Source organism: Chiloscyllium plagiosum, unplaced genomic scaffold, assembly GCF_037043375.1.
Source record: "Chiloscyllium plagiosum isolate Xiang-an unplaced genomic scaffold, Cpla_swu_hap1 HiC_scaffold_47, whole genome shotgun sequence".
Lineage (NCBI taxonomy): Eukaryota > Metazoa > Chordata > Chondrichthyes > Orectolobiformes > Hemiscylliidae > Chiloscyllium > Chiloscyllium plagiosum.
Window position 1 is genome coordinate 8,923,986 of NW_028270185.1, and position 27,276 is coordinate 8,951,261.

At 49.7% G+C, this 27,276-nt stretch overlaps 2 protein-coding genes across 2 annotated transcripts; one reads left to right on the forward strand and one right to left on the reverse strand.

The window, feature by feature from the left end:
• Window positions 1-9,705: 9,705 nt before the first annotated feature.
• Window positions 9,706-15,380, forward strand: LOC122542939 (DNA-directed RNA polymerase I subunit RPA34). The gene is made up of 3 exons (XM_043681081.2): window positions 9,706-9,865; window positions 11,203-11,350; window positions 14,434-15,380. Exons 1-3 carry the CDS (start codon window positions 9,769-9,771, stop codon window positions 15,029-15,031), a joined length of 843 nt encoding a protein of 280 aa, XP_043537016.2. The 5' UTR covers window positions 9,706-9,768; the 3' UTR covers window positions 15,032-15,380.
• A 641-nt stretch (window positions 15,381-16,021) lies between these two features.
• Window positions 16,022-26,173, reverse strand: LOC122542805 (uncharacterized). The gene is made up of 2 exons (XM_043680863.2): window positions 26,091-26,173; window positions 16,022-19,377 (listed from the first exon to the last, which is right to left on the reverse strand). The coding sequence occupies exon 2, from the start codon at window positions 19,363-19,365 to the stop codon at window positions 17,407-17,409; it is 1,959 nt and encodes a 652-aa protein (XP_043536798.2). The 5' UTR covers window positions 19,366-19,377; window positions 26,091-26,173; the 3' UTR covers window positions 16,022-17,406.
• Between the last annotated feature and the right edge of the window lie 1,103 nt (window positions 26,174-27,276).

The following is a 27,276-nucleotide window of genomic DNA, read 5'->3' on the forward strand; positions in this document are numbered from 1 at the left end:
GTGGGTCTGGAGTCACGTGTAGCCCAGACCAGGTAAGGACGGTAGATTTCCCCTTCTCTGAGTGAGCTTTGGAACAAACAGTGCAATCATTTGACTTTTAATTCTAGATATTTGTATTCAGATTTCACACGTTGTTATACTGGGATTCAGTAAATAGGAGCAGGAGTAGGCCATTCGGTCCTTCAGCACACAAAACAACACTTTTCACTGTCTCTCAGTACACGTGACAACAATAAATCATATCAATAAATTAATAAACTGGGGTTTCTGGATTACCAGTCCAACAGTGAACCTTCCAAACCATCACCTCCCTGTCTCAATGGATGGATTCTATTTCTCATGTGCTCTGAAGATGGCTTCTATATTTCCAACAATTTTATTCCTCTCCCACAGTTTGGCCACCCAGTGTCCAGTAACCCTCCAGTTCCCCGTGCTGTACACCTCTATGGCCTTTCCTCAGGGCGGTAGAGTCCAAAACTAGAGGTTTAAGGTGAGAGGGAACTGATATAAAAGGGATCTAAGGGACAACTTTTTCACACAATGGGTGGTGCGTGTATGATTGAGCTGCCAGAGGTAGTGGTGGAGGCCACTACAGTTACAACATTTAAAAAGCATCTGGATGAATAAGAAGGGTTTGGAGGGATATGGGCCAAACAGGACTCGATTAATTTAGGATATCTGGTCAGCATGGACAAGTTGGACTGAAGGGTTTGTTTCTGTACTGTACATCTCTGACTCTAATGGACAACAGTTTTATGGTCACCATTAGACCCTTAATGCCAGATTTTTATTGGATTCAAGTTGCACTATCTACTGTGTGATGGGACTCAAAACTGTGTCCCCAGACCTGGGTCTCTGGATTAATAGGAGACTATGAGGTCTGCAGATGCTGGAGATCAGAGTTGAGAGTGTGTTGCTGGAAAAGCACAGCAGGTCAGGCAGGATCCGAGGAGCAGGAGAACTGACGTTTCGGGCCGGAGCCCTTCATCAGGAATGAGACTCTCTGGATCTCTGGATTAATCGTCGAGCTATCATACCACCAGGCCATCACCCTCCCATAAGCCTGGACCCACCTGACAAAGGAGAAAGTGAGGTCTGCAGATGCTGGAGATCAAAGTTGAAACTTTATTGCTGGAACAGCACAGCAGGTCAGGCAGCATCCAGGGAACAGGAGATTCGACGTTTCGGGCACAGGCCCTTCTTCAGGAATGAGCAGAGTGTGTTCATCAGGAGAAGATAAAAGGTAGGGAGGAGGGACTTGGAGGAGGGGCGTTGGAAATGTGATAGGTGGAAAGAGGTCAAGGTGAGGGTGATAGGTCGGAGTAGGATGGAGGCGGAGAGGTCAAGAAGAAGACTGCAGGTCAGGAAGGCGGTGCCGGGCTGGAGGGATCCGGCTGAGATAAGGTGGGGGGAGGGGGGATGAAGAAACTGGTGAAGTCCAAGTTCATCCCCTGCGGTTGGAGGGTTCCCAGTCGGAAGATAAGACGCTCCTCCTCCGACCGTCGGGTTGTTGTGGTTTGGCGGTGGATGAGTCCAATGACCTGCATATCCTCGGTGGAGTGGGAGGGGGAGTTGAAATGCTGTGCTACAGGTTGGTTGGGTTGGTTCGTCCGGGTGGCCCAGAGGTGCTCTCTGAATCGCTCCGCAAGTAGGCGGCCTGTTTCCCCAATATAGAGGAGGCCACACCGGCTGCAGCGGATGCAGTAGATGATGTGGGTGGAGGTGCAGGTGAATCTGTGGCGGATATGGAAGTTTCTTTTGGGGCCTTGGAGAGAAGTGAGGGGGGAGGTGTGGGCGCAAGTGTTGCACCTCCTGCGGTTGCAAGGGAAGGTGCCAGGAGTGGAGGTTGGGTCGGTGGGGGGTGTGGATCTGACAAGGGAGTCGCGGAGGGAGTGGTCTCTACGGAAAGCTGATAGGGGAGGGGAGGGAAATATATCCTTGGTGCTGGGGTCTGTTTGGAGGTGGCGGAAGTGACGGCGGATGATGCGCTGTACATGGAGATTGGTGGGGTGGTAGGTGAGGACCAGTGGGGTTCTGTCCTGGTGGCGGTTGGAGGGGCGGGGCTCAAGGGCGGAGGAGCGGGAAGTGGAGGAGATGCGGTGGAGGGCACCGTCGACCACGTCGGGGGGGAAATTGCGGTCCTTGAAGAAGGAGGCCATCTGTGTTGTACGTATTTTGAACTGGTCCTCCTGGGAGCAGATGCGGCGGAGACGAAGGAATTGGGAGAATGGGATGGCGTTTTTACAGGGGGCAGGATGGGAGGAGGTGTAGTCCAGGTAGCTGTGGGAGTCGGTTGGTTTGTAGTAGATGTCCGTGTTGATTCGGTCGCCTGAGATAGAAACAGAAAGGTCTAGGAAGGGGAGGGAGGAGTCCGAGACTGTCCAGGTGAATTTGAGGTCGGAGTGGAAGGTGTTAGTGTAGTGGATGAACTGTTCAACCTCCTCGTGGGAGCACGAGGTAGCGCCGATACAGTCATCAATGTAGCGAAGGAAAAGATGGGGGGTGGGGCCAGTGTAGTTGCGGAAGATGGATTGTTCCACATACCCTACGAAGAGGCAGGCATAGCTGGGGCCCATGCGGGTTCCCATGGCTACTCCTTTTGTTTGGAGAAAGTGGGAGGATTGGAAAGAAAAGTTGTTCAGGGTGAGGACCAGTTCGGTCAGTCGAAGGAGGGTGTCGGTGGAAGGGTACTGGGTGGTACGGCGGGAAAGGAAGAAGCGGAGTGCTTTGAGTCCTTCGTGATGGGGGATGGAGGTGTACAGGGACTGGATGTCCATGGTGAAGATGAGGCGTTGGGGACCGGGGAAGCGGAAATCCTGGAGGAGGTGGAGGGCGTGGGTGGTGTCACGAACGTAGGTGGGGAGTTCTTGGACTAATGGGGACAGGCTGACTGAATGGAGACGATCAAGAGGAGTTTAGATTTATCTTGAAAGGAAGAATGCCACAGGTTATGGGGCGAAAAGCACGAGGGAAGGAATTCTCTAGAGAGCCAGTACACACCATGATAGGCAGATTGGTCTCTTATCTTGTGCTGGTGCTGTGATTCTGTGATCTGGAGCTGTCGTGTTTGATGCTGTCTCCCGTTGAGGCACATTCCCCTTTGCAAAGCCAAGATTTAAAATGAGTTGGCACATCCTTAATTAGCTCAATCTTTGTAGTCTGTGGCAGTGAATCGAGCACACTGGGGAGGACTGAGGCGTCGAATATAGTTCCGCAGCTGTGAGAGAAGAAGGAGTCCCAAGTGAGCTTCGTCATTGGCTCCAGTATCACAGAATATTCCAAACACAAAGCCAAAAGTATAGCTCTCCCAGTGATGGAAGGTATCGTCTGAAGAATAAAACCAACACACAGAATAGGGGAGCAGTTAAAGCAGAAGCACCTCAGCAACTCATCTTAAAAATCTTTATAACCTTCTGAATCAGAGTCCCTGTGATGGGCATTATCGCTGGATTGTTAATCCAGAGACTCAGGTAATGATCTGGCGACCTGGGTTCGAATCTCACCGCAGGAAGAGGTGGAATTTGAATTCAATAAAAATCTGGAATTCAGAATCTAACAATGGCCATGAATGGGCGGCACGGTGGCTCAGTGGTTAACACTGCAGCCCCACGGCACCAGGGTCCCAGGTTTGATTCCAGCCTCGGGTGACTGTCTGTGTGGAGTTTGCACATTGTGTCTGTGTGGAATTCCTCTGGGTGCTCCAGTTTCCTCCCACAGTCCAAAGATGTGCAGGTTAGGTGAATTGGCCATGCTAAATTGCCCATAGTGCTAGGTGCATTAGACAGAGAGAAATGGGTCTGGGTGGGTTACTCTTCGGAGGGTCGGTGTGGACTGGTTGGGCCGAAGGGCCTGTTTCCACACTGTAGGGAATCTAATCGATTGTTCGAAACACCCATTTGGTTCCCTAATGCCTTTTAGGGAAAGAAACTGCCATCCTTACCTGGTCTGGGCCTACATGTAACTCCAGACCCACAGCGATGTGGTTGACTCTTAACTCATCCCTGTGGGCAATTAGGGATAGGGCAATAAAGGCTGGCCCAGCCAGAGACACCCTCATCTTGTGAATGAATAATAATGATGGCCATTCAGCCTCTCAAGTCCCATCATTCCACTAGCTTGAGACTGATCTGATCAGGGCCTTAATGCCACGTTCCCAATTACTCTTGGCTCCTCGATGAATCAAAAATTGGTGTATGCATCCCACAGGCCGCTGCTTTCTGAGGTAGAGAATTCCACAGATTGTAGAGGGAGAGGGGAAATGATAAGAGGGTCAGACTCCTGAGCCCCTGTTGAAAATCCAACAAGATGTCCCAGCATTGCTTCACCAGCCCAGGTTCTCTCTGCTACATTCCTCTGGGTCCATTTGCATATCCACAGTCTACTCCCAGCACCTTTCTCCTGTTCCCCTCTCCCAACTCATCCGGTTGAATTAGCCAATCAGGTCTCACAGGTCCATTCCCTGATTGCCATGACCAAATACCCCCATTTCACGCTCCATCATCGCTGCTCTAGGTTCATCCCTCTCTCATTCCATGCCACATCCCCAGCCCTTAAGAAACAGGAGCAGGAGTAGGCCATTCCGCCCATTGAGCCTGCCCCCCCCCCCATTCAACAGGATCATGGCTGATCCGACATTCCCCACGTTCACTTTCCTGCCCTTTCCCTTTGATTCCCCGACTGTTCCAGAATCAATCTCAGCCTTAAATATACACAAGGACTCTGTCCCCCACAGCTCTCTGTGGCAAGGGGTTCCAAAGACTCACAGCCCTCTGAGAGAAGAAATTCCTCCTCATCTCAATCACAAGTTGGTGCCTCTTCAGACTGTTCCTCCCCTCGTCCTGTAAACCACCATCATGTATGTTCATTAATGGAGACTGTGCTGTTGTGATTTGATTTTATCGTTGTCCTGTATACCGAGATACAGTGAAAAGTATTGCTTTGCATGCTATCCAGTCAAATCCTACCTTACATAAGTACATGAGGGTAATAAAACAGAATGCAGAATATAGTGTTACATCTACAGAGAAGATGCCAGTGAAAGATTAACTCTAATGTATGAGAGGTCCATTCATCAGCCTGATAACAGCGAGGAAGAAGCTGTTCTTGAATCTGTTGGAACGTGTTTTCAAATTTTTGTATCTTCTGCCCAATGGAAGAGGGTGGGAGAGAGTATAACCAGGTGGGAGGGGTCTATGATGATGTTGGCTGCCTTCCTGAGGCAGTGGGAAATGTAGATGGAGTCAGTAGATGGGAGGCTGGTGATAGACTGGGCTGTGTTCACATCTCTCTGCAGTTTCTTACGATCTTGGGCAGAGCAGTTGCCGTGCCACGTCGTGACGCATCCGGATAGGATGCTTTCTGTGGTACACCTGTGGTACAGCAATTGTAGACATGCCAAATTTTCATAGCCTCCTGAGGAAGTAAGGCGTTGGTGTGCTTTCTTAACCTTGGCTTCGACGTGGATGGATCGGGACAGATTGTTGGTGATATTTATGTGTCGGAACTTGAAGCTCTTGACCATCTCCATCTCAGCACCATTAATACAGACAGACCGTCACTGGGCTAGTGATCCAGAGACCCAGGTTAATGTCCTGGAAATATCAGGACAAATCCTACAGGTACAATTTGTGACTAATACATACTGGTCTGACTTGCACTATATATTTCAAAGTGGAGCTCCAATCTGTCCACTTTCAAATATGACGCTGTGTTTTTTATCCTTGGTAGAATCTGAGCTCAATTAATTAAATTGGAAGCTAGCCTCAGCAATGGTGACCATGACAAGTATCATAAAGCAAAACAAAAATCTAGTTCACAAATGCACTTAGAGTCAAAGAGAGTTATAGAATCATCCAGCACAGAAACAGACCCTTCGGTCCAACCAGTCCATGCCGACCATAATCCCAAACTAAATTAGTCCCACCTACTTGCACTTGGCTCATATCCTTCCAAACATTCCCTATTCATGAACTTATCCAAATATCTTTTCAATGGTGTAACGGAAGTTCATTCCACACACGAATCATTCTCTGTATAAAAAACTTGCCCCTCATGTCCTTTTTAAATCTTTCTCCTCTCACCTTAAAAATACGGCCCCTAGTTTTGAACTCCCCCACCCTAGGGATAAAGCCCTTGTCATTCACCCTATTCATGCCCCTCATGATTTGATAAACCTCAATAAGGTCACCCCTCAACATCCTACGTTCCAGTGAAAAAAGGTCCCACTCTATCCTGTCTATTTTTATGCCTCAAACCTTCCATTCCTGACAACATCCTGGTACCCTCTCTATGTTTAATAATGTTAAAAATCACACATCACCAGGTTATAGTCCAACAGGTTTATTTGGAAGCACTAGCTTTTGGAGCGTTGCTCCTTTATCAGGTAATTGGGCGGCACAGTGGTTAGCACTGCTACCTCACAGCGCCAGAGACCTGGGTTCAATTCCCACCTCAGGTGACTCTCTGTGTGGAGTTTGCACATTGTCTGCGTGGGTGTGCTCCGGTTTCCTCCCACAGTCCAAAAATGTGCAGGTTAGGTGGATTGGCCATGCTGAATTGCCTGTAGTGTTAGGTGAAGGGGTAAATGTAGGGGAATGGGTCTGGGTGGGTTGTGTGTCGGTGTGGACTTGTTGGCCTGAAGGGCCTGTTTCCACACTGTAAGTAATCTAATCTAACTGTGGAGCAGGATCATTAGACACAGAATTTATAGCAAAAGATCACAAGTGTCATGCAATTAAATCATTCAATATATTGTTTTAATTGTGTGACACTATGAGCTTTTGCTATGAATTCTGTGTCTTATGATCCTGCCCCACTCATTACCTGATGAAGGAGCAGTGCTCTGAAAGCTAGTGCTTCCAAATAAACCTGTTGGACTATAAACTGGGGTTGTGTGATTTTTAACTTTGTCCACCCCAGTCCAAGACCGGCACCTCCACATCATGTCTAATAACGCCCTTCCTATAACAGGGCGACCAGAACTGGACATAGTATTCCAGATGGGGCCTCACCAATGTCATGTACAACCTCAACTTCTCATCTGAACCCCGACACTCAATAGTCTGAGCAATGAAGGCAAGCATGCCCAACGCCTTCCTAACCTCTCTGTCTACCTGCAGCACAGACTTCAAAGAATTATGTCCCTGAATCCCTAGGTCTCTCTATTTTACAACATTACTCATGGTCCTACCATCAATTGGATAAGTCTTATCAGGGAAGGAATCCTGCTTTGTTTACCCGGTCTAGCCTATGACTCCAGACCCACATGTTCCATGTGCACTCCCCTTCAAGGGCAATTAGAGATGCACTACAAATGCTGACCTTGCTGGCAAGGCCTGTATTCCATGAAAGAATTTGAAATGCTCAACATGGCTTCTCAAGCTTGGTCTCATTTGCACAGCCCCACACTTCCAGTCTTGTCCACCTCTTCCCAAGTTTGATTTCCCTGAGCTCCCCCAGTTCCATTACCTGAATACCAAACCCCTAGACAACAACAACTTGCTTTTACACAGCACCTTTAAAGTGGTGAATCATCCCAAGGTGCTTCCTGGGAGCACCATTGAGTACAATTTGACGGAGCTCCCTAATGAGACAAAAACCCCAAAGAACAGCAGATGCTGGAAATCAGAAACAAAATCGGAAATTGTTGGAAGGAAAAAACTCAGCAGGTCTGGCAACATCTGTGGTTGGAAGGCAGAATTAACACACCGCCCTGTTCCCTGCCCAACATCTCTGTCTCAGGCTTAATACAGTGCTCCAGCTTAGCACAAGTTGGAAGAACAGCATTTCATTTTCCACTGTGGAACCCTACAACCTTCAGGACTCAATACTGAATTCAATAACTTTTCGACCTGAGCAACTTCTCCCATGTCCTTATCCCAACCCTCACATATCAAGCCTTGATATCACATGGGCTGCTACCACAACACTACCCATCATCAGCCACTAATGGTCTTCATTTGCAGCTATTCATTCTCCCAGGCTGACCTTTACTCACTCCTTTGTTTGCCCAACTGTTTTTTTCTCTCTCTCTGGGCTCTATCTCCACCTACTGTTTACTCCTTCCCCCGCCACAGCCATCTTCAACATGTGTACCAACCTTTCCCTAGATACATTCAATTCTGAGGAAAGGTGACTAGACCCAAAAACATTAACCCTGCTTTCTCTCCACAGATGCTGGCAGACCTGCTGAGTTTTTCCGGCAATTTCAGATTTTGTGCCTTATGAGTCAATTGGTTTGGAAAGTATAGTCAAAGAAGTGAATTTTGCCCATTGCCTTGAAGGAGGTCAGAGAGGCATGGAGGTTTAGGGAGGGAATTGTTGAGCCTACGACCCAAGCTGCTGAAGGCACAAGCACCAATGAATGCATGAGCAAAGGGCTAGAATTGGAGGAGCACGGAGACCCCAGAGAGTCATGGGATTGAAAGAGGTTAGACAGAGGGGGCAAGGGAGAGATGTGTGAACAACGATGAAGTTGGATGTCACATGACACCCAGTTCTATACTAACAGTTTATTTGAAATCACAAGCTTTCGGAGCGCTCCTCCTTTGTCAGGTGAAATGTTGATCCTCTCCACTTTGAGCCGGCAGTTTGTAGCCATGATGTGGAGGTGCCAACGTTGAACTTGGGTGGACAAAGTCAGATGTCATAAGACACCAGGTTATAGTCCAACAGTTTTATTTGAATTCACAAGCTGCTCCCTTGTCAAGTGAATTCTATCAAAACAAAGATAAGCATTTTAAATAGATGGTCCATTCCCTCTTAACAATTAACTTCACCGGATTAGTGAGAGGGCTGTTGTGGTGCAGTGGTACTATCCCTACCTATGAGTCAGGAGACCCAAGTTCAAATCCCACCTGCTCCAGAGGTGTGTAATGGCATCCCTGAACAGATTGATTAGAAAATTAACTCATCTGATTAGTTCAGTCGCAATTTCTGGAACTGCATCTGAAAGACAAATAAGTTTGGCCAACTTTGTCCAACAGCGCTCTCTGCTGCACAAGTGGAATTTCTGTCGGCAGACTTGATGGGTCACAACCCCTTTAAGGGACTTGCTGTGGGAACTAACCACTGGAGACATTTACCGAAACGTATTAAAACATAAGCAATGTTATTCATCATTTAGAAATGAAATCAACAATTCTCAATGACCTTTGTGTTTGAAAGGGAAATAATAAAAATAGATATCTTCATTCCCCCCCCCCCTCCATTCAAGTGGATTAGCCTAAAGTTCAGCTTTAAAATTTCCCTTGAGGCTGCACCATTCCATTTTTATAGGGGGGAACAGATGGTGATAAGAATATACAGCAAATACATTTTGTGAACAACTAAAATTACATTGTGAGCCCAACTTAACAATAATAATCATTAATATTATGAAACAGGTGTCGGATGTAGACGTTTTTCTTCGGTAAGAGAGATATAGGTCAGTTCGATGGAGGTGGACAAGTGAGGGAGCTGGAGATTGTTTCATTAGGAGCTGAGGGAGGGGGACGTTTGTGCTGAATCTAAATAAACGTTGTCAGAGGCTGGGAACGCCGTCCGCTGTATTTAAGAGAAGTTTATAAATAAAGAAAAATTTGTTCCGCGGTGTAGAGTTGGTTGTAAATGTTGATATTGTCGACATGGGGGTAAAGGCAAGACTTGAACTCCCCCCCCCCCCCCAGTGTCCCACAGGGTGAGCGATGGTTCGGTCGGGTCAAAGGTCGGCACGTGGTTGCCCGGGGAGACGGGCCTGGTCCTCGCCGCCGCCGCCGCCTCGGCCACGGGATGGAGCGGGAGCGCTGGGCCGTGTCCAGCAGCGAGGGGAGTGACATCGAGAGCCCTGACACACCGCCCCGAGGCCGGTGCCTGGAGCCGCTACCAGGTGAGGAGCCCGAGGCCGAGCATTGCTCACCCGCCTCATGGAGGCACCGGGACCGGGGGGGGGGCTGGTAATGGGGACGGACTGACACCCTCCCCCGGGGGGGCTGGTAATGGGGACGGACTGACACCCTCCCCCGGGGGGGGACTGGTAATGGGGACGGACTGACACCCTCCCCGGGGGGGTGGGCTGTTAATGGGGACGGACTGACACCCTCCCCCGGGGGGGGGCTGGTAATGGGGACGGACTGACACCCTCCCCCGGGGGGGGGGCTGTTAATGGGGACGGACTGACACCCTCCCCCGGGGGGGCTGGTAATGGGGACGGACTGACACCCTCCCCCGGGGGGGGGGCTGTTAATGGGGACGGACTGACACCCTCCCCCGGGGGGGCTGGTAATGGGGACGGACTGACACCCTCCCCCGGGGGGGGGGCTGTTAATGGGGACGGACTGACACCCTCCCCCGGGGGGGCTGGTAATGGGGACGGACTGACACCCTCCCCCGGGGGGGGGGCTGTTAATGGGGACGGACTGACACCCTCCCCGGGGGGGGCTGGTAATGGGGACGGACTGACACCCTCCCCCGGGGGGGGGGCTGGTAATGGGGACGGACTGACACCCTCCCCGGGGGGGCTGGTAATGGGGATGGACTGACACCCTCCCCGGGGGGGACTGTTAATGGGGACGGACTGACACCCTCCCCGGGGGGGGGGCTGGTAATGGGGACGGACCCCAAATCCCTTATTCACTTGGGAGACAGAAAAGGGACGGATGAGAAACCTCCAGAGGGGGTGACCTTCCGAAGGTTCATAAAATCATGAGGGGCGTATATAAGGTGATTGACAGAAGGTCTTTTCCTTAGGGCGGGGGATTTCAAGACTAGGGAGGTGTGTTTTTAAGACGAAGGGAGAGAGATTTAGAAAAGACAAGAGTCAACTTTTGTTTTTACACGGAGGGTGGTTCGTGTGTGGAATGAGCATCCACAGGAAGTGGTGGATGCGGGTACAGTTACAACATTTAAAAGACATTTAGATAACTACTTGAGTGAGAAATGTTTGGGGGGAATATGGTCTGAACAGGCAGGTAGGACTGTTTATTTTGGGATTATGGTTGGCATGGACTAGTTGGACTGGAAGGTCTGTTTCTGTGTTGTATGATTTCCTCCTCCTACGTTGGCTGCAAACTCACTCCTTTTGCCGTCTCTTTACATTTTGAGTCCAGTCATCCTTCAGAGCTGCACTCCATGTCAACTCTGCTTTCTCTTGCTAGACCTGCTGAGTTTCTCCAGCCACTTCTGTCTTTGACTTAAAGACTGAGGCTGTTTTACTTGTCGTTTCAGGGCCTGCTAGGGTGACAAAGTTTCAGTGTCCATCGGAATTTACCCCATGTCCACAGGCAACATCGTGTGAGCTCAAGCCGGAGAAAGTGAACGACCCCTCCACAGAACTCTGGCTCATCAAAGCACCCACGGACTTCGATCCACATAGGTGAGCACGCAGAGCATTGAATCACCTGCGAACCTCTCGTTTTAAAATCTCTAAGGGTCAGTGCACCCAAAACATTAACTCTGATTTCTCTTCATAGATCTGCTGAGCTTTTCCTGCATTTGCAATTTTTGTCTCTCGTTTTAAAGCAATGTTATGATAACACTTAGTCACATACTCATGAAGGGGTAAGATGGTGGCACAGTAGTAATCCAGAGGCCTGGGGAATCCGATTTGAATCCTGTCAGGACTTGTGGAACTTGAATTCAACTAAAAATCACAAACAAGGAAAAAGCACATCTACCAGCATCTGCGGAGAGCAATAGAGTTAATGTTTCAAGTCTGGTGTAAGTTCAGAATAAAATCTAAGTGGAAACTAGTCCCAGTGATGGCGATCACAAAATTATCGTGAGTTGTGGTAAAATACACCTTATTCACTAATGCCTTTTTTAGGGAAGGACACCTGTCCTTGTCTGGTCTGGCCTGTACCTAACTCCAGACCCACATTTCAACGGCCTTCTGAAATGGCTGAGCAAGCCACCCAGTCATAGAGCCGTACAGCACGGAAACAGACCCTTCAGTCCAACCCACCCGTGCTGACCAGATATCCTAAACTGATCTCATCCCGTTTGCCAGCACTTGGCCCATATCCCTTTAAACCCTTCCTATTCATATATTCTTCCAGATGCCTTTCAAATGTTCAGGGTCGAGAGTACGGTGCTGGAAAACACAGCAGGTCAGGCAGCATCCGAGGAGCAGGAGAATCAACATTTCGGGCAAAAGCCCTTCATCAGGAATGAGGGTCGTGGACTTGGGGTGCTGAGAGATAAATGGGAGGGGGATGGGGTTGGGGGCAAGGTAGCTGAGAAAGCAATAGGTGGCTGAAGATGAGGAAGGAGGAGATAGGTCGGGGGGTGTGGAGTGGATAAATGGGAAAGGTGATGGACAGGTCTGGAGGGCGTTGCCAAGCTGGAGGCTTGGGACCAGGATGATCTGGGTGGAGGGGAAATGAGGAAACTGTTGAAATCCACATTGATCTCATGTGGTTGCAGGGTCCCAAGGTGAAATATGAGGCGTTCTTCCTCCAGACGCGGGTGGTAATGGTTTAACGGCGGACGAGGCCCGAGACCTGCATGTCTTTGGAGTGGCAGGGGGCGTTGAAGTGTTCAGCCACAGGGCAGTGGGGTTGGTCAGTGCAGGTGTCCCAGAGATGTTGTCTGAAACAATCTGCAAGAGGATGTCCTGTCTCCCCGATGTAGAGGAGACTACATCGGGTGTAATGCAGTAGATGACATTGGGAGAGGTACAAGTAAATTCCTGACGGATGTGGAAGGATCCTTTTGAGGCATTGGATGGAGGTGAGGGGAGTGGTGTGGGTGCAGGTTTTGCATTTCCTGCGGTGGCAGGGGAAGGTGCCAGGAGTGGGGTGTGGGCTGGTGGGGGGCATGGACCTGACGAGGGAGTTGTGTAGAGAATGGTCTTTCCAGAACGCTGATAGGGGTGGGAAGGGAAATGTATCTTTGGCAGGGTCCATTTGGAGGTGGCAGAAGTGGTATAGGATGATGCGATGTTTGCGGAGGTTGGTGGGGTGAAAGATTTGAACCGGGGAGTGGTTCTGTCCTTGATGGGTTGGGAGGTGTGGGTTCAAGTGCGGTGGTGTGAGAAGTGGAGGAGATGTGCTGGAGGGCACCGTCGACCACATGGGAAGGGAAATTGCGATCTTGGAAGAAGGAGGCCGTCTGTAATTTTCTGAGATGGAATTGGTCATTTTGGGAACAGATGCAGCGGAGGTGGATGAATTGGGAATAAGGGATGGTGATTTTGCAGAAGGTAGGGTGGGAGGAGGTGGGCTTGTAGTAGAAATGTTGTCATTGTACTAGCCTCTCTCACTTCCCCTTTTATATCTTTTTCCTCTCACTCTAAACCTAAGCCCTCTAGTTCTGAACTCCCCCATCCCAGGGTAAAAACATTGTTTATTTATCCTATCCATGCCCCTCATAATTTTATAAACCTCTAAAAAGTCACCCCTCAGCCTCCAACGCTCCAGGGAAACAGCCCCAGCCGATTCAGCCTCTCCCTGTAGCTCAAACCCTCCAATCCTGGCAACATCCTTGTAAATCATTTCTGAACCCTTTCAAGTTTCATAACATCCTTCCCATAGCAGGGAGACCAGAACTGAATGCAGTATTCCAAAAGTGGCCTAACCAATGTTCATTACAGCTACAATATGACCTCCCAACTCCTGTACTCATGGGCAGAGATGAATAGTTGACAAATGCCAGCAATGTCTGGTCACCTGAAAGGATAAATTATTTGAGTGGGTGTCAGCTATAGCGCTTGTGTTCTGAAGAAGGGTGACTTGACCCAAATTGTTACCTCTGATTTCTCTCCACATATGTTACCAGACCTACTGAAATTTTCCAGCACTTTCTTTTGGTTTTTAATTAAATGGGTGCTAGCTATAGCACTTCCCACTCTTCATTCAGAATGGTTTGTGTACTGCAAAGGGAGTGCTGCATGTGCTCTGGTTTCCTTCCACAATCCGAAGATGTGCAGGTTAGGGTGGATTGGCTGTGTTCAACTGTCCTGTAGTGCCCAGGGATGTGCAGGGTTGGTGGGTTAGCCATGGGAAATGCAGGGTTACAGGGATAGGGTAAGGGGGTGGGTCTGGGTGGGATGCTCTTCACAGGCTCGGTGTGGACTCAGTAGGCCAAATGACCTGCCCCCACACTGTGGATTATGTAATTTTGATATAATTTTATAAATGCAAAAGGGCCCATGACACTAATCCAAAGAACAAGGGAGTTCTCCCTAGTGCCCTGGCTAATACTCAATGTCATCAAAAGGATTTGTCCAGTAAATGTCACTTTATTTTTTGGGAGCTTGCTGTTCACAGACTGATGGCTGTGTTTCCTACAACAGTAACAACACGTGAAAAGCATTTCATGGCTGTGTTGTGGGATGTCCAACGAGCTTGAAAGGCACTACATAAACACACGTTGGTTACTTGGCACTTCAGAGCATGTGATTGTATTTGCAGTTGGCTCTAACTCCCCAGTATTTTCGTTTCTTTTCCGCTCTTTCAGTTTCTCTGGAAGGAAGATCCCGTTGGTTGGTTTTCAGACTCTTCGGTCGAAGACGTGCAAGGACAAACTTTATAACGTGTTTAGCACGCCCAGAGGAGCAGGAGGAGTCTGCCTGGTCCTCCCATCAGGCACACAGGGCTGCCCGACATTCGCAGGTTCCGTCACTATTGGCGAGAGTTGGGAGGACACAGGCAGCAGTGAGCCACGCTCCATCCCCACCAGTCCGGCCCCCAGCATCCCGCCAGGCCTGAAGCTGAGGTTCCAGCCTTTTGGCGCTGCCTCACCCTGCCGGCTAACAGCCACCCCATCGGAGCGCGACGATACAGGGGAGCCTAAGGCCAAGAGGAGGAAGCGGCTGAAAGGAAAGGTAGCAGTCAGTGGGGACGAGCCTGACCATACAGCAGTGGCCGGCACTCCGAGAAAGAAAAAGAGCAAACGAGACCAGGAGGAAGCTGGCTTCGAACACTCCGATACTGAGATGCCAAAACCCAAGAACCGAAAGCAGGAGAAGAGGAGGAGGAAAGAGAGAGAGATCCCACAGACTGCGCCCCCCAAGGTGAGTAAGAGTCACAAGAAGAAAAAGAAGCATAAATCTTAATTGTTCACTGGAACTCCTGAGGACATTACCCATTCAGAAAGATTACGTCAAACCATTCACAGGAAACTGTATGGTAAACAGGCTATGCTGAACTGTGATGTATTTAAGAAACTGTCCTTTTCTGTCTGAGTGCACATTTGAGAATTCCAAGGTGTTGGAAGATTTCAAGTGAAGGCAGACCCAGGTTTCTGTCGAGATGCAGAAGCGTGCTGTTCTGTACTCGGCTCTCTCCAGAACATCCACTCGCTCCTCCTTTTGAGACTGCAACACCTGTCCCCCATGCAATCCTTTTGTATACTGAAGAATGTGTATTTTTTTAAAAAGAATAAATCTGTCATTTGGAATACAGGTTCAGAATTGTGGCAGTCAAGGCTGAACACAGACTCTTTCTCCTTCGTTTCTGCTGTGCTGGGGTCTCTCCAGTATCTCAGCCAAGCGTTGCGTAACTAAGACAGGCAAGATACAGTCCTGTTTAAGCAGAGGTTGACTCCACTGCAGGGATCTGCCTTATGGGAAAGGCTGGGCCTATCCTGACAGGCATCAAAACATGATTCGGAGGGAGATGATTTTGATGCCGCAGAGACCTTTCTCTTGCGGAGAAATTCTAGCACAAGGGGACACAGTTTCAAAATAAGGGGTCTCCCATATAAAATGGAAATGTGGAATTTTTTTCTCAGGATTGTTGGTGTTTGGATAGAGAGTCTGGATCATTGTCAAACACAGACTTGAATATTTATTTTTGATAGAAATGGGAGTTTCTTTTCTATTCATTTGTGGGATAAGGGTTTCACTAGCTAGGGCAGCATTTATTGCCCATCCCTAACTGCCCAGAGGGCAGTTCAGAGTCAACCATGTTGCTGTGGGTCGGGAGTCAGGTGTAGGCCAGACCAGGTAAGGATAGCAGTTTCCTTCCTTTAAAGGACATTAGTGACTCAGGTGGGTTTTTTTGAACAATCATGGCCAGCATTAGACTCTTAATTCCAGATTTTTATTGAATTCCAATTCCACCATCTGCCATGGCAGGATTCAAACCTGGGTCTCCAGAACATTACCCAGGTCTCTGGATTTACAGTCCGGCGATAATATCACTCTCAAGGTCCTAGTCAGATCAGTGGTTACTTAGGTCGGAATTTATTTGGGGCTGTGGGTGTTGCTGGCAAGACCAGTATTTCTTGCTAGGGAGAAGGAAGAATCGTTATTAATAACTAGTAAGGGTACAGGACATGGAGAAGCAGTGTAGACCAGAAGTTTAATAAAATACTCAAAGCAAGCAGTGAGCCTAGTGTGAGGGAGCTACATTTTGAGGGATGCTCAGTTTTGTTATTACCCCTGAGACAGTCTATTAAAGAGGACATCAGTGCAGCTGGACCACAGCAAAGCTCAGCTCAACTTCTTCACTCTTTCACAGGTAATGTCACCAACACCTTTTGCTCAAAGCTTAAAGAACCCAGGAATAAATCATTATTGTTAAGAATCATTTTAATTATTTGTACACTGATCTTAAGACCTTCCAATTAATAGAAGACAGCATACAAAACTCGAGTCTATAAACCAATACTGTTGGAAACCCAAACTGGGTTTTCAAATCTCCAAACGTCGATAATCAAACAGCCCTTTCCCAATACCTGAGCAGCTATTGGAGATCAGACAATGGCCACTGACCATATGGTGCCTCCCTCCACTTGCCGCCTTTTGCAGATTTGGCACTGATTTTCCCGTTGACTCTCAGCTTCCCTCCAGCTTGCACATTTTGTTCGGATGCAGAAGGAGATGCATTGAAAGTGTTGGTTTTGCAGGGCTGGGGTGGTTGGATTTCGATCCTGCCCTTGTCTAACACTGAATCTTAACATCCCGATAAGCTCCCTCTAAATCCCTGGTTTCCAATCCTGCTGATTGTGGGATCACTTCGGCCCTTAAAACCAAGAGGGTTTTCTCATGCAAAGTAAGGTATAAAACGGGGGGGGGGTGGTGAGGGTTTGAATGGAAGAAGCAGGAAGACAATGGAGTGAGAAACGTTGCTTGAGGTAGTCGTTTGCAGATTGGGCATTATGGAGGTGTACTGGAGTATTCCTACTCTTGAATCCCCAATACCATCAGGCAACCTCGTCCTGTTCTCTGCCATCCCCACGCTCCAACCCAAACCAGGAGCGAGATGTACTGCAATGGCGAATGGAAAACCGTGGCTGAATATCCACTGGAACCAACCCTGTCCATCCATCTACCACAGTCCTGGCCACAAGAGACTAATTCAGAAATGGGTCCAGATATCAAAACTGGGATCTTTAGCCCCCGTGTGGCTCACCCAGGAGGCCACAATGCAACAGAAGATTGGGTGTGACACAGAGTCCTTGGTTGTGGGAGGGAAGGTGAGACGGTCAGTCCACGTTCCTCTGACCATTCGATGGCCTGTCCAGCTCTGAGGTCATCAGTTTCTTCATCCAGCAGCCGGCGGAATGTGCCGCCGCATCTTTTTTGCGCTTGAACTTCTCACCGCACGTCCCACAGGGGTACAGGTGGCTCTCGAGGTGCCGCTCCAGCTCTGGCGCGCCCTGGAAGATCTCGAAGCAGACCCGGCAGAGGACCTGGCCCCGTGAGAGGTGGCTGGCCATGTGGCGCAGGTGGCCGTGCTTGCGGTAGCTGCCCTGGCCGCACAGCCGGCAGGCGTAGCGGGAGTCGCCGGCGTGGGTGGTGGCATGGAGCCGCAGCTCAAGCTCTCTCGGGAACTCCTGCCCACACGCCCGGCACGCGAACCTCCCGACCTCGCTGTGGGTGGCCACGTGCTCTGCCAAGTGGCCTCGCTGCAGGAAGGCCTTGCCGCAGATCTGGCAGGAGTGTTTGCGTGGCCCACTGTGTTTGCCAGGCCCAGAGGTCGCGGTCTTGGCAGGACGCCGCCGCTGCTGCTTCCCCTGCCCGGCCTCCGTGCCCTTCTTGTGGCCAGGCGCCCGTGACTGCTTGGCCACTTTCTGCCCTTTCTTGCCACGCCCAGGCACTGCCCCCCTGGACAGCGCGTGGTCCAACACCTGGGTCCTCTCCCACCCCGGGCGGCTGGGTTGCTGCCTGCCGTTGGGGCGAGCGTGGCACACGCCGCTCTCTGTCCCGCAGCACTGTGAGGGGGCTCGGGCACACTCTGCCTTCCCCCGGGCCTTGGTCTGGCTGCGAGCCGGGGCTCTCCCCTCAGTCGGGCAGCAGGCCTGGCAGCTCCATGCCCTCCCCGGGATCCGGGCCCGAGGCCTCCCCTCGTCCTCACTGGGCGCTGGGCTGGGGCTGTCTGAGCTGGAGGTGCTGCCCTCGCTAGAGCTGCTGAAGGAGCCCTCATCGTCCTCCTCCTCCGGGTTCTCCAGCACCAGGTCGTCGTCGCCCGGGAAACGCACCTCGCCCTCCTCCAGCTCGTAGTCCTCTGGCGGGCCCAACCCCGGGGAGACCCTAGCCTCTGGCTCCCCTCCTCCCCCCACCCTCACCACCGTGATGCCGCTGAGCTCCAGCAGCAGGGGGTTCCCCTGCCCTGGGGTCCCTACCTCTTCCTGCTCGGGGGCCTCCACCTTCAGCCTCTTCATGCCTCCAGCCCCCTGCTCCTCGGGGAGGCCTCCTTCCCCCTCCCACCTCCTCTCGGGGGCCTCCTGCTTCACCTCGGGGGTGGGGCTGCGTGGGTCTGCCCCCTGGCCGCTCCCTGCGCCCCAGCCCTGGCCCCTCCCGCGCAGGCAGCCGGGGAGGTGTTCCTGCAAACCGCGGGGCTGCTCGAAGGCCAGGCCACAGAGGGGGCAGCACAGCCTGGGGGGGCTGGGCGGACCCTCCACACCCTCCTCCCACGGCCCCTCCGGTGTTTCGGACTTGACGGTGACTGGGAGTTGCTGTTGCTGCTGCTGCTGCTGCTCCGGGATGTCCTCCGGCCTGCTCCTGTCCCAGGGCCGCAGCTCCACCCCGAAGACCAGCGGCTCACCCTTGCCACCCTCCGAGACCTGAGGAGGAGCCACTGCCGCCTCCTCGCTGCCCCCGGCGGAGAACCGGGGAGCGCCGTAGAGCTTCAGGAAGTTGAGGGAGGCCCGGAACTGGTCGGGGTCGGAGGGCAAGGACACCAGGCGGCCGGTGTACATCAGCTGGAGGATCAGGTCGAAGTGGTCAGGGCTGACGGCCTGCGAGCTCAGGCACACCTGGGACGCCTCCCCCGGCTGATTCACGAAGAGCTTGTGGAAATAGGAGCTGCAGGCTGCGAGCACCACGCGGTGCGCCCGAAAGTGTACGTCACCCACCGTGATAGAGCAGTCGCAAAGGAAGCCATACTCCAGCTGGCAGCACAACTGCTGTAACACGTGGTCGCTGTGTCTGGCCAGCTGCATCCTGCCCGCCACCTGTAACACAACCACACGTGCCACACTTAATACACTCCCCCAGAAGAAAACATCTCTGACCTCCCCCATAAGAAAACTTTCACTTCATCTCCAATGTTCCTGAAGACTCGACCTGTTCCTACGAACCTGCACCCCAAGGTCTCTCTAAGGGGAGAGGAGGGCCTAGTGGTACTATCACTGGACGGTTAATCCAGAGACTCAGATAATGTTCTGGGCACCCAGGTTCAAATCCTGCCGTGGCAAGATGGTGAAATTTGAATTCAATTAAAAATCTGGAATTAAGAGTCTAATGGTGGCCATGAATCTATTGTCAATTGTTGCAATAGAACCCATCTGGCTCACCCATGCCTTGTAGAGAAGTGAATGGCCATCCTTTCCTGGGCTGGTCTGTATGTGACCCCAGGCCCACGACAATTTGGTTGACTCCATTAGGCATGGGGTATTAAATGCTGCTCTGGGAACCTGGGTACAAATCCCACAGTTGAAAATGTGTTGCTGGAAAAGCGCAGCAGGTCAGGCAGCAACCAAGGAACAGGAGAATTTACGTTTCGGGCATAAACCCTTCTTCAGGAATCTTTCCTGAAGAAGGGCTTATGCCCGAAACGTCGATTCTCCTGTTCCTTGGATGCTGCCTGACCTGCTGCGCTTTTCCAGCAACACATTTTCAGCTCTGATCTCCAGCATCTGCAGTCCTCACTTTCTCCTACAAATCCCACAGTGGATAGGGGAATTTGAATTCCAATAAATGCTGCCCTAGCCAGAGATGCCAACATCCCATAAATGAATTAATTAAAAACTGAAATTACTGGCAGCATCTGTGGTGAGAAAATAAAACCATCCTTTTGGGTCCACTGACCCTTCTACAAAAGGCGGCACGGTGGCACAGTGGTTAGCACTGCTGCCTCACAGCGCCAGAGACCCGGGTTCAATTCCCGCCTCAGGCGACTGACTGTGTGGAGTTTGCACATTCTCCCCGTGTCTGCGTGGGTTTCCTCCGGGTGCTCCGGTTTCCTCCCACAGTCCAAAGATGTGCAGGCCAGGTGAATTGGCCATGCTAAATTGCCCGTAGTGTTAGGTAAGGGGTAAAGGTAGGGGTATGGGTGGGTTGCGCTTCGGCGGGGCGGTGTGGACTTGTTGGGCCGAAGAGCCTGTTTCCACACTAAGTAATCTAATCTAATCTAAAACTACAGAATGTTCAGAGGGAGTTGGTTTAGATCCCATGCAGATGGTGTAATTTGAATTCGGAATTTGATTAACTGAATGAAATATTCCCCACTCGTGTCATTCGGATAATCAAGATTCCTCTGTACTTTCTAAAGCTCTGCCAGCCTTATCCGGTCTGGCCTACACTTGACTCCTGACTTTTGACTGCCCTCTCGAAATTAGGGATGGGCAATAAACAATGGCCTAGCCAGTGACATGCATTTCCCATCAATGAATAAAAAAAAAAATCCCAAGTTACTTCAGGGAAAGGACAAGCAGACACAAACTGACACCAAGTCACACAAGGAGATGTTAGCTTGACTGAGAGTTTCGTAGGTGTTTGAGGTCATATCTTTAAAAGACAAGAGGCAGAAAGGTTTAAGAAACCCCAGAATTTAACGCCTTGGCAGTAGAAGGCCAATGGTAGAACCAAGAAAGTCAGGGATGTTCCACAAGGCCGGAATTAGAGGCATGCAGAGAGTTTAGACCATAGTAAGGGCTGCAGGAAGTTACAGGGATCAGGAAGGGTGACCACCTAACCCAGACTTGCCAGGACCACCCTGAATTTGAGGCGTGTATCTGAACTTGCCTCCTGCAGTGTCTGATAATGCTGTGATTTCATTCTTCGTGCACACAGATCGCAGAGCTTGGGATCTGAGTACCCTAGAGAATGGGTCGTAATAGGCTACACTGTTGGTACAACAAGTAATTAGAAAAACTAATAGAATACCGACGCTAATTACAGAAAGAATAAAACATAAAATTCGGAAAGTTTAGCTTCAGTGGTGGAGAATACTGGTGAGATCACCTCTGGAGTACTGTATACAATGTCAGTGACCTTATCTAAGGAAGCAAATACATTGGGAACAATTCAAGGAAAGTTTATGAGACTGATATTGGAATAAAGTCACCTCTCACTCTTCGGAACTCCCAGTGGATACAAGCCTAGCCTATGAGATCAGCCACCCGTTTTTAAAAGATTCATTTACAGGATGTGGCTGTAGCTCCCTAAGAGGCTGAGCAGTGTAATGCCCTGGGTTTGGGCTTCAGTCTCTGGAGACATGGGTTCAAATCCCACCACTGCCAATGTTACAAGTCAGTGCACTGTTAAGTTGCTTCTTGAACCTTCCTCAGTGACAGAGAAGGCACCTTTTGTGCTTATTCTCATTTTAGATGAGTTTGACACCCAAGTGGTATTATCGCTAGCCTATCAATCCAGAGAACGAACCAATGTGCTGGGGACCCAGGTTCAAATCCCGCCACAGCAGATGGTTAAAATTAAATTCAATAAAAATCTGGATTTAAGAGTCTAATGATGACCATGAATCCATTGTTGGAAAAACCCATCTGGGTCACTCATGTCCTTTACAGAAGGAAACTGCCATCCCTACCTGATCTAACTGACATGTGACTCCAGACCCACAGCAATGGGGTTGACTCTGAACTGCCCTCTGGGCAATAAATGCTGGCCCAGCCAGTGATATCCACATAGGTGAAAGTGAGGACTACAGATGCTGGAGATCAGAGTCAAGATGAGAGGATGCTGGAAAAGCACAGCAGGTCAGGCAGCATCCGAGCAGCAGGAAAACTGAAGTTTCGGGCAACAATCCTTCATCAGGAATGAGGCAGGGAGCCTCCGGGGTGGAGGGATAAATGGGAGGGGGGGTGGGGCTGGGGAGAAGGTAGCTGAGAGTGCAATAGGAGAATGGGGGTGGGGTGAAGGTGATAGGTCAGAGAGGAGGGTGAAGTGGATAGGTGGGAAGGACATTTGGTCCTTCAGGTCATGAAGATGGTGCTGAGCTGGCAGGTTGGAACTGGGGTAAGGTGGGCGGAGGGAAATGAGAAAACTGGTAAAGTCCATGTACTGTGAATGAATTTTTAAGAAGGGTAGTTTGGCTTATGAGGCTAGACAGGCTGAGCTGTACATTTCTTTTTAAATGGAGGAAGTGCCAGAACTATAATCCAGTATGGAGGAGATGTTTCCCCTTGTGGGAGAATCTGAAACTTGGGTCACTGTTTAAAAATAAAACTGAGATAAGGTGAAACTGTTTCTCACATGAGACTTTGGAACTCTCTTCCTCAAAAGGCACTGGAAGCTGAGCCCTTGGATATTTTCAAGGAAGAAGTAGATAGATTATTGATAACTAGTGGGGGTAAACTATCAGGGGTAGGAGACAATGTGGGATAATCAGATCGTGGGAGGAGGAGACCATTCAGCCCCATGTGCCTGCTCAGCATTCTCAATCATCTGCCTCGTACACCACACTTCCCATAACCCTTAACATCATTAGGGATTAGAAATCCATTGATCTCCATCTCGAATGTACATGATAACTGAGCTTCCACTTTGGGCATACATGATTCAAAAGATTCGTCACCCTTGGAGTAAAGAGATCCCTCCTCATCTCGGTCCTAAGGGCTGCGTTCACTCCTCAACTAGGAGAAATATAACTCATGAACTTACTCTGTCTATCCCTTTGAGAACATTGCAAGTCCACAAGATCGCTTCAGGTCCTTCAGAACTACAGAGAATACAGTACAGGCCATAGCCCTGATCTTACTGAACGGCAGAACAAACTTGAGGTGCCAAGTGGCCCCTAATTTGAAGGTTTTAAACTCCCCATTGACATTTCTCTTACATTCCGTGGCGAGTGTTGCAGAGGTCAATCCTCAGATGCAGGAGGCACCAAGTTAATCCAGAGGGCTAAACCTCAGGAGAGGGGAGTGGGATTGGGTGAGCTGGAGAGAAAGAGTAGGCCGGGCCCTAGAGTGGCAATGAGATTAGATCACCATATATCTAAGCCCAATTATTGAGGAGGTGATGGCCTAATGGTATTATCGCTAAATTGTTAATCCAGAGACCCAGGTAATAACCTGGTAATAAATGCTGGTCTAGCCAGTAACACTCATATCCCATGGATGAATTAAAAAGAATTCCAGATTTAAAAAAAATTGAATTCTAATTCCACCATCTACCAAGGTAACGACCTGGGTTCAAACCCTACCTTGGTAGATGGTGGAATTTGAATTCAATTTTTAAAAAATCTGGAATTCTTTTTAATTCATTCATGGGATGTGGGTGTTTACTGGCTAGACCAGCATTTATTGCCCATCCCTAATTGCCCCAGGCGACAGTTACGAGTGAACCCCATTGCTGTGGGTCTGGAGTCACAGGTAGGCCAGACCAGGTAAGGATGGCAGTTTCCTTCCTTAAAGGACATTAGTGAACCAGATGTTTTTTTCCAGACAGTAGATTCATGGTTCATCATTAAGACACTTAATTCCATGTTTTTATTGAATTCAAATTCCACCATTTGCCATGGAAGGATTCGAACCTGGGATCCCGGAACATTACCTGGGTCTCTGGATTAACAGTTCACGATAATACACTCAGCCACTGCCTCCCCCAATTTCAGAGTCTAATCATGACTGTAATCCTTCAAAGTTATGGTATGGCTCATTCACACTCACTACAATGACTGGGGAGGTAGTGGCCTAGTGGTATTATCACTGGACTGTTAAACTAGAGACCCGGGTTCAAATCCTACGTTGTCAAATGGTGAAAGTTGAATTCAATTTTTTTTAAAAATGCTGAATTTAAAAATCAAATGACCATCAACCCACTGTTAGAGAAACCTATCTGGTTCACTATTGCGCTTTAGGGAAGGAAATTCCAAAACTAGAGGGCATAGGTTTAGGGTGAAAGAGGAAAAATTTAAAAGGGACCTAAGGGCCAACTTTTTCATGCAGAGGGTGGTGTGTGTATGGAATGAGCTACCAGAGGAAGTGGTGGAGGCTGGTACAATTACAGCATTTATAGAGTCATAGAGATGTACAGCACGGAAACAGACCCTTTGGTCCAACTCATCAAGGCAGCCAGATATCCCAACCTAATCTAGTCCCACCTGCCATCACCTGGCCCATATCTCTCCAAACCCTTCCTGTTCATATACCCATCCAGATGCCTTTTAAATATTGGTGTTCAAGAGTGTGGTGCTGGAAAAGCACAGCTCCACACTCCACTCTGACCTATCACCATTATCCCCACCTTCATCCACCTATCACACTCTCAGCTACCTCCCCCCTCCCCCAGCCCATCCCCCTCCCTCTCCCATTTATCTCCACCACCTTGGCTCACAGCCTCATTCCCGATGAAGGGCTTTTGCCCGAAACGTTGATTTTCCTGCTCCTCGGATGCTGCCTGACCTTTTGGGAATTGTAGTCCACCTTAATCAAATAGAATCTCTACAGTGTGGAAACAGGCCACTTGACCCAACAGGTGCACACCAATCTCCGAAGAGCATCTCACCCAGACCCAGCTCCATCCCTATAACCCTGCATTTCCCGTGGCTAACCCACCTAACCTGTACATTATGGTGCAAGTTAGCACAGCCAATCCACCCTAACCTGCATATAGAGTCATAGAGATGTACAGCACAGAAATAGACCCTTCGGTCCAACTTGTCCATGCCGACCAGATATCCTAACCTAATCTAGTCCCATTTGCCAGCACTCGGCCAATATCCCTCTAAACCCTCCCTGTTCATATACTCATCCAGGTGCCTTTTAAATGTTGAAATTGTACCAGCCTCCACCACATCTTCTGGCAGTTCATTCCATACACGCACCACCATCTCAGTGAAAAAATTGCCCCTTTAAAAGGTATCTGGATTGGTATATGAATAGAAAGGGTTTAGAGGGATATGGTCCAAATGCTAGCAAATAGGACTAGATTAGTTTAGAATATCTGATCGGCATTGACAAGTTGGACCGAAGGGTCTGTTTCCGTGCAGTACATCTCTGTGACTCTACAAAACTGCCATCCTTACCTGGTCTGGCCTACATATGACTCCAGACCCACAGCAACGTGGTTGACTCTGTACTGCCCTCTGGGCAATTAGGGATGGGCAATAAACACTGGTCTGGAAAGTGATCCCCTCATCCCATGAATGAATGAGAAAAGCTCCTGGCACCATTTTAAGGTCGTGAGGAAAATCTCTCCCAGGCCAGAGGGATGCATAAGGCTGCTCCAAATAACCATCAGTGTCCCTACCTCTGAGGCAGGAGGCCGACTAGCTCCAGAGGATGTATGTGGCAGCTTAAACTCACCACCAGCCGCCTCTCCCTCTCCACAGAGAGACAGCAGCCTGACAATCCCCCCCGAGACTTTACCTTTATTCACAACATGCCTGAACAGGTTGATTAGAGATCATCCCCAGTGGCAATCAGACGTTGCCTTGCCCCCACTCGCCTACAAGGCATTCCCCTGGGGCATGGGAGCTGCAGGGAGAGCATTCGACCCACTCACTCTGTCATCGCCATGGCCCATGCTGTTTCCCCACTCTCCACCGCGAAGATTCTGTTTGTAGATTTCAGGGGGCAGCCAAAATTGGGGCTCTCGCAAGTTGACTGCAGTGTGACTATTTTGCAAAATATTTTGTTTAAAAATATATATTTATATATATATATATATATATATGCAGCTGCTGGAGCGCCCCACAACAACTCACCTCCTTCCCCTCTGCAAATTGATACACAGACGCTGCAAATTGATACAGGCCTCCCGGGCCAACGTTCTAGGCACTTCCGGTCCATCAGCCCGGCCACTAGGAGAGCATGCGCAAACCCCCCCCCCAACCACCGCGCCGCCTGCCGGGAGATGTAGTTCCCCCGCGACTGGGTTTGTAGTTCCTCAACTCCCACTCATCGGGGATGGGGAAGCGTGCACTTGCATTGCTGTAGCGCCTCTCACGACCGCTGGGAGGCCCCTTGCAGCCAATAAACTGACCCTTGGAGCTGGAATTTAGGGAAAAGAGAGGAGGGTCGGGAGTGGGTGGTTGTTTGGGATGGGGATGTGGGAACTGATGAGGTGTGCACTGCAAGATCCCACAAATAGGCCTGTGATCTTACAGCGAAAAGGGCTGGTACCAAGAGACCAGCAGATGTACCAAAGCTACTGGTGGCCAATGACACACCACATGGATTACATTCACTTTGTAGGAAATCTTTCAGCCAATTTAGAGTCATACAGCACAAAAACAGACCCTTTGGTCCAACCCATCCATGCTAAGTTTCTCAAACTGAAATAGTCCCATTTGCCAGCGTTTGGCCCATATCTCTCTCTAAACCTTTCCTGTTCATGTACTGTTCAAATATCTTTTAGATGTTGTAACTGTACCCACATCTACTACTTCCTCTGGCAGTCCATTCCACACACAAACCACCCTCTGTGTGAAAATGTTGTCTCTTAGGTCCCTCTCACTTTAAAAATATGCCCCTTAGTTTTGAAATCCCCTACTTAGGGAAAAGACCCTTGTCATTCACCTTATCCATGCCCCTCATGATTTTATAAACCTCTATAAGGTCGCCCTCAACCTCCTATGCTGCAATGAAAATAATCCCAGTCTATCCAGCCTCTCCTGATATCTCATTCCCGGCAACGCTGGCCAAACGCTGGGCCAACTTCCGACAAATGGGACTAGTTCAGTTTGGGAATTCCAGGCGGGCCTATGGAATTCATTGCCACGGAGCGCAGTGGAGGCTGGGACGTTAAATGCCTTCAAGGCAGAGATTGATAAATTCTTGATCTCGCAAAGAATTAAAGAGGTACGGGGAGAGTGCGGGAAGTGGGGTTGAAATGCCCATCAGCCATGATTAAATGGCGGAGTGGACTCAATGGGCCGAATGGCCTTACTT

Bases quoted from the DNA above. Each gene is read 5' to 3' on its own strand.
- LOC122542805 (XM_043680863.2), bottom strand. From the start codon at position 19,365: ATGCAGCTGGCCAGACACAGCGACCACGTGTTACAGCAGTTGTGCTGC.
- LOC122542939 (XM_043681081.2), top strand. From the start codon at position 9,769: ATGGAGCGGGAGCGCTGGGCCGTGTCCAGCAGCGAGGGGAGTGACATC. The intron at 9,866-11,202 runs GTGAGGAGCCCG...TTGTCGTTTCAG, and splicing joins GTGCCTGGAGCCGCTACCAG to GGCCTGCTAGGGTGACAAAG. The intron at 11,351-14,433 runs GTGAGCACGCAG...CCGCTCTTTCAG, and splicing joins ACGGACTTCGATCCACATAG to TTTCTCTGGAAGGAAGATCC.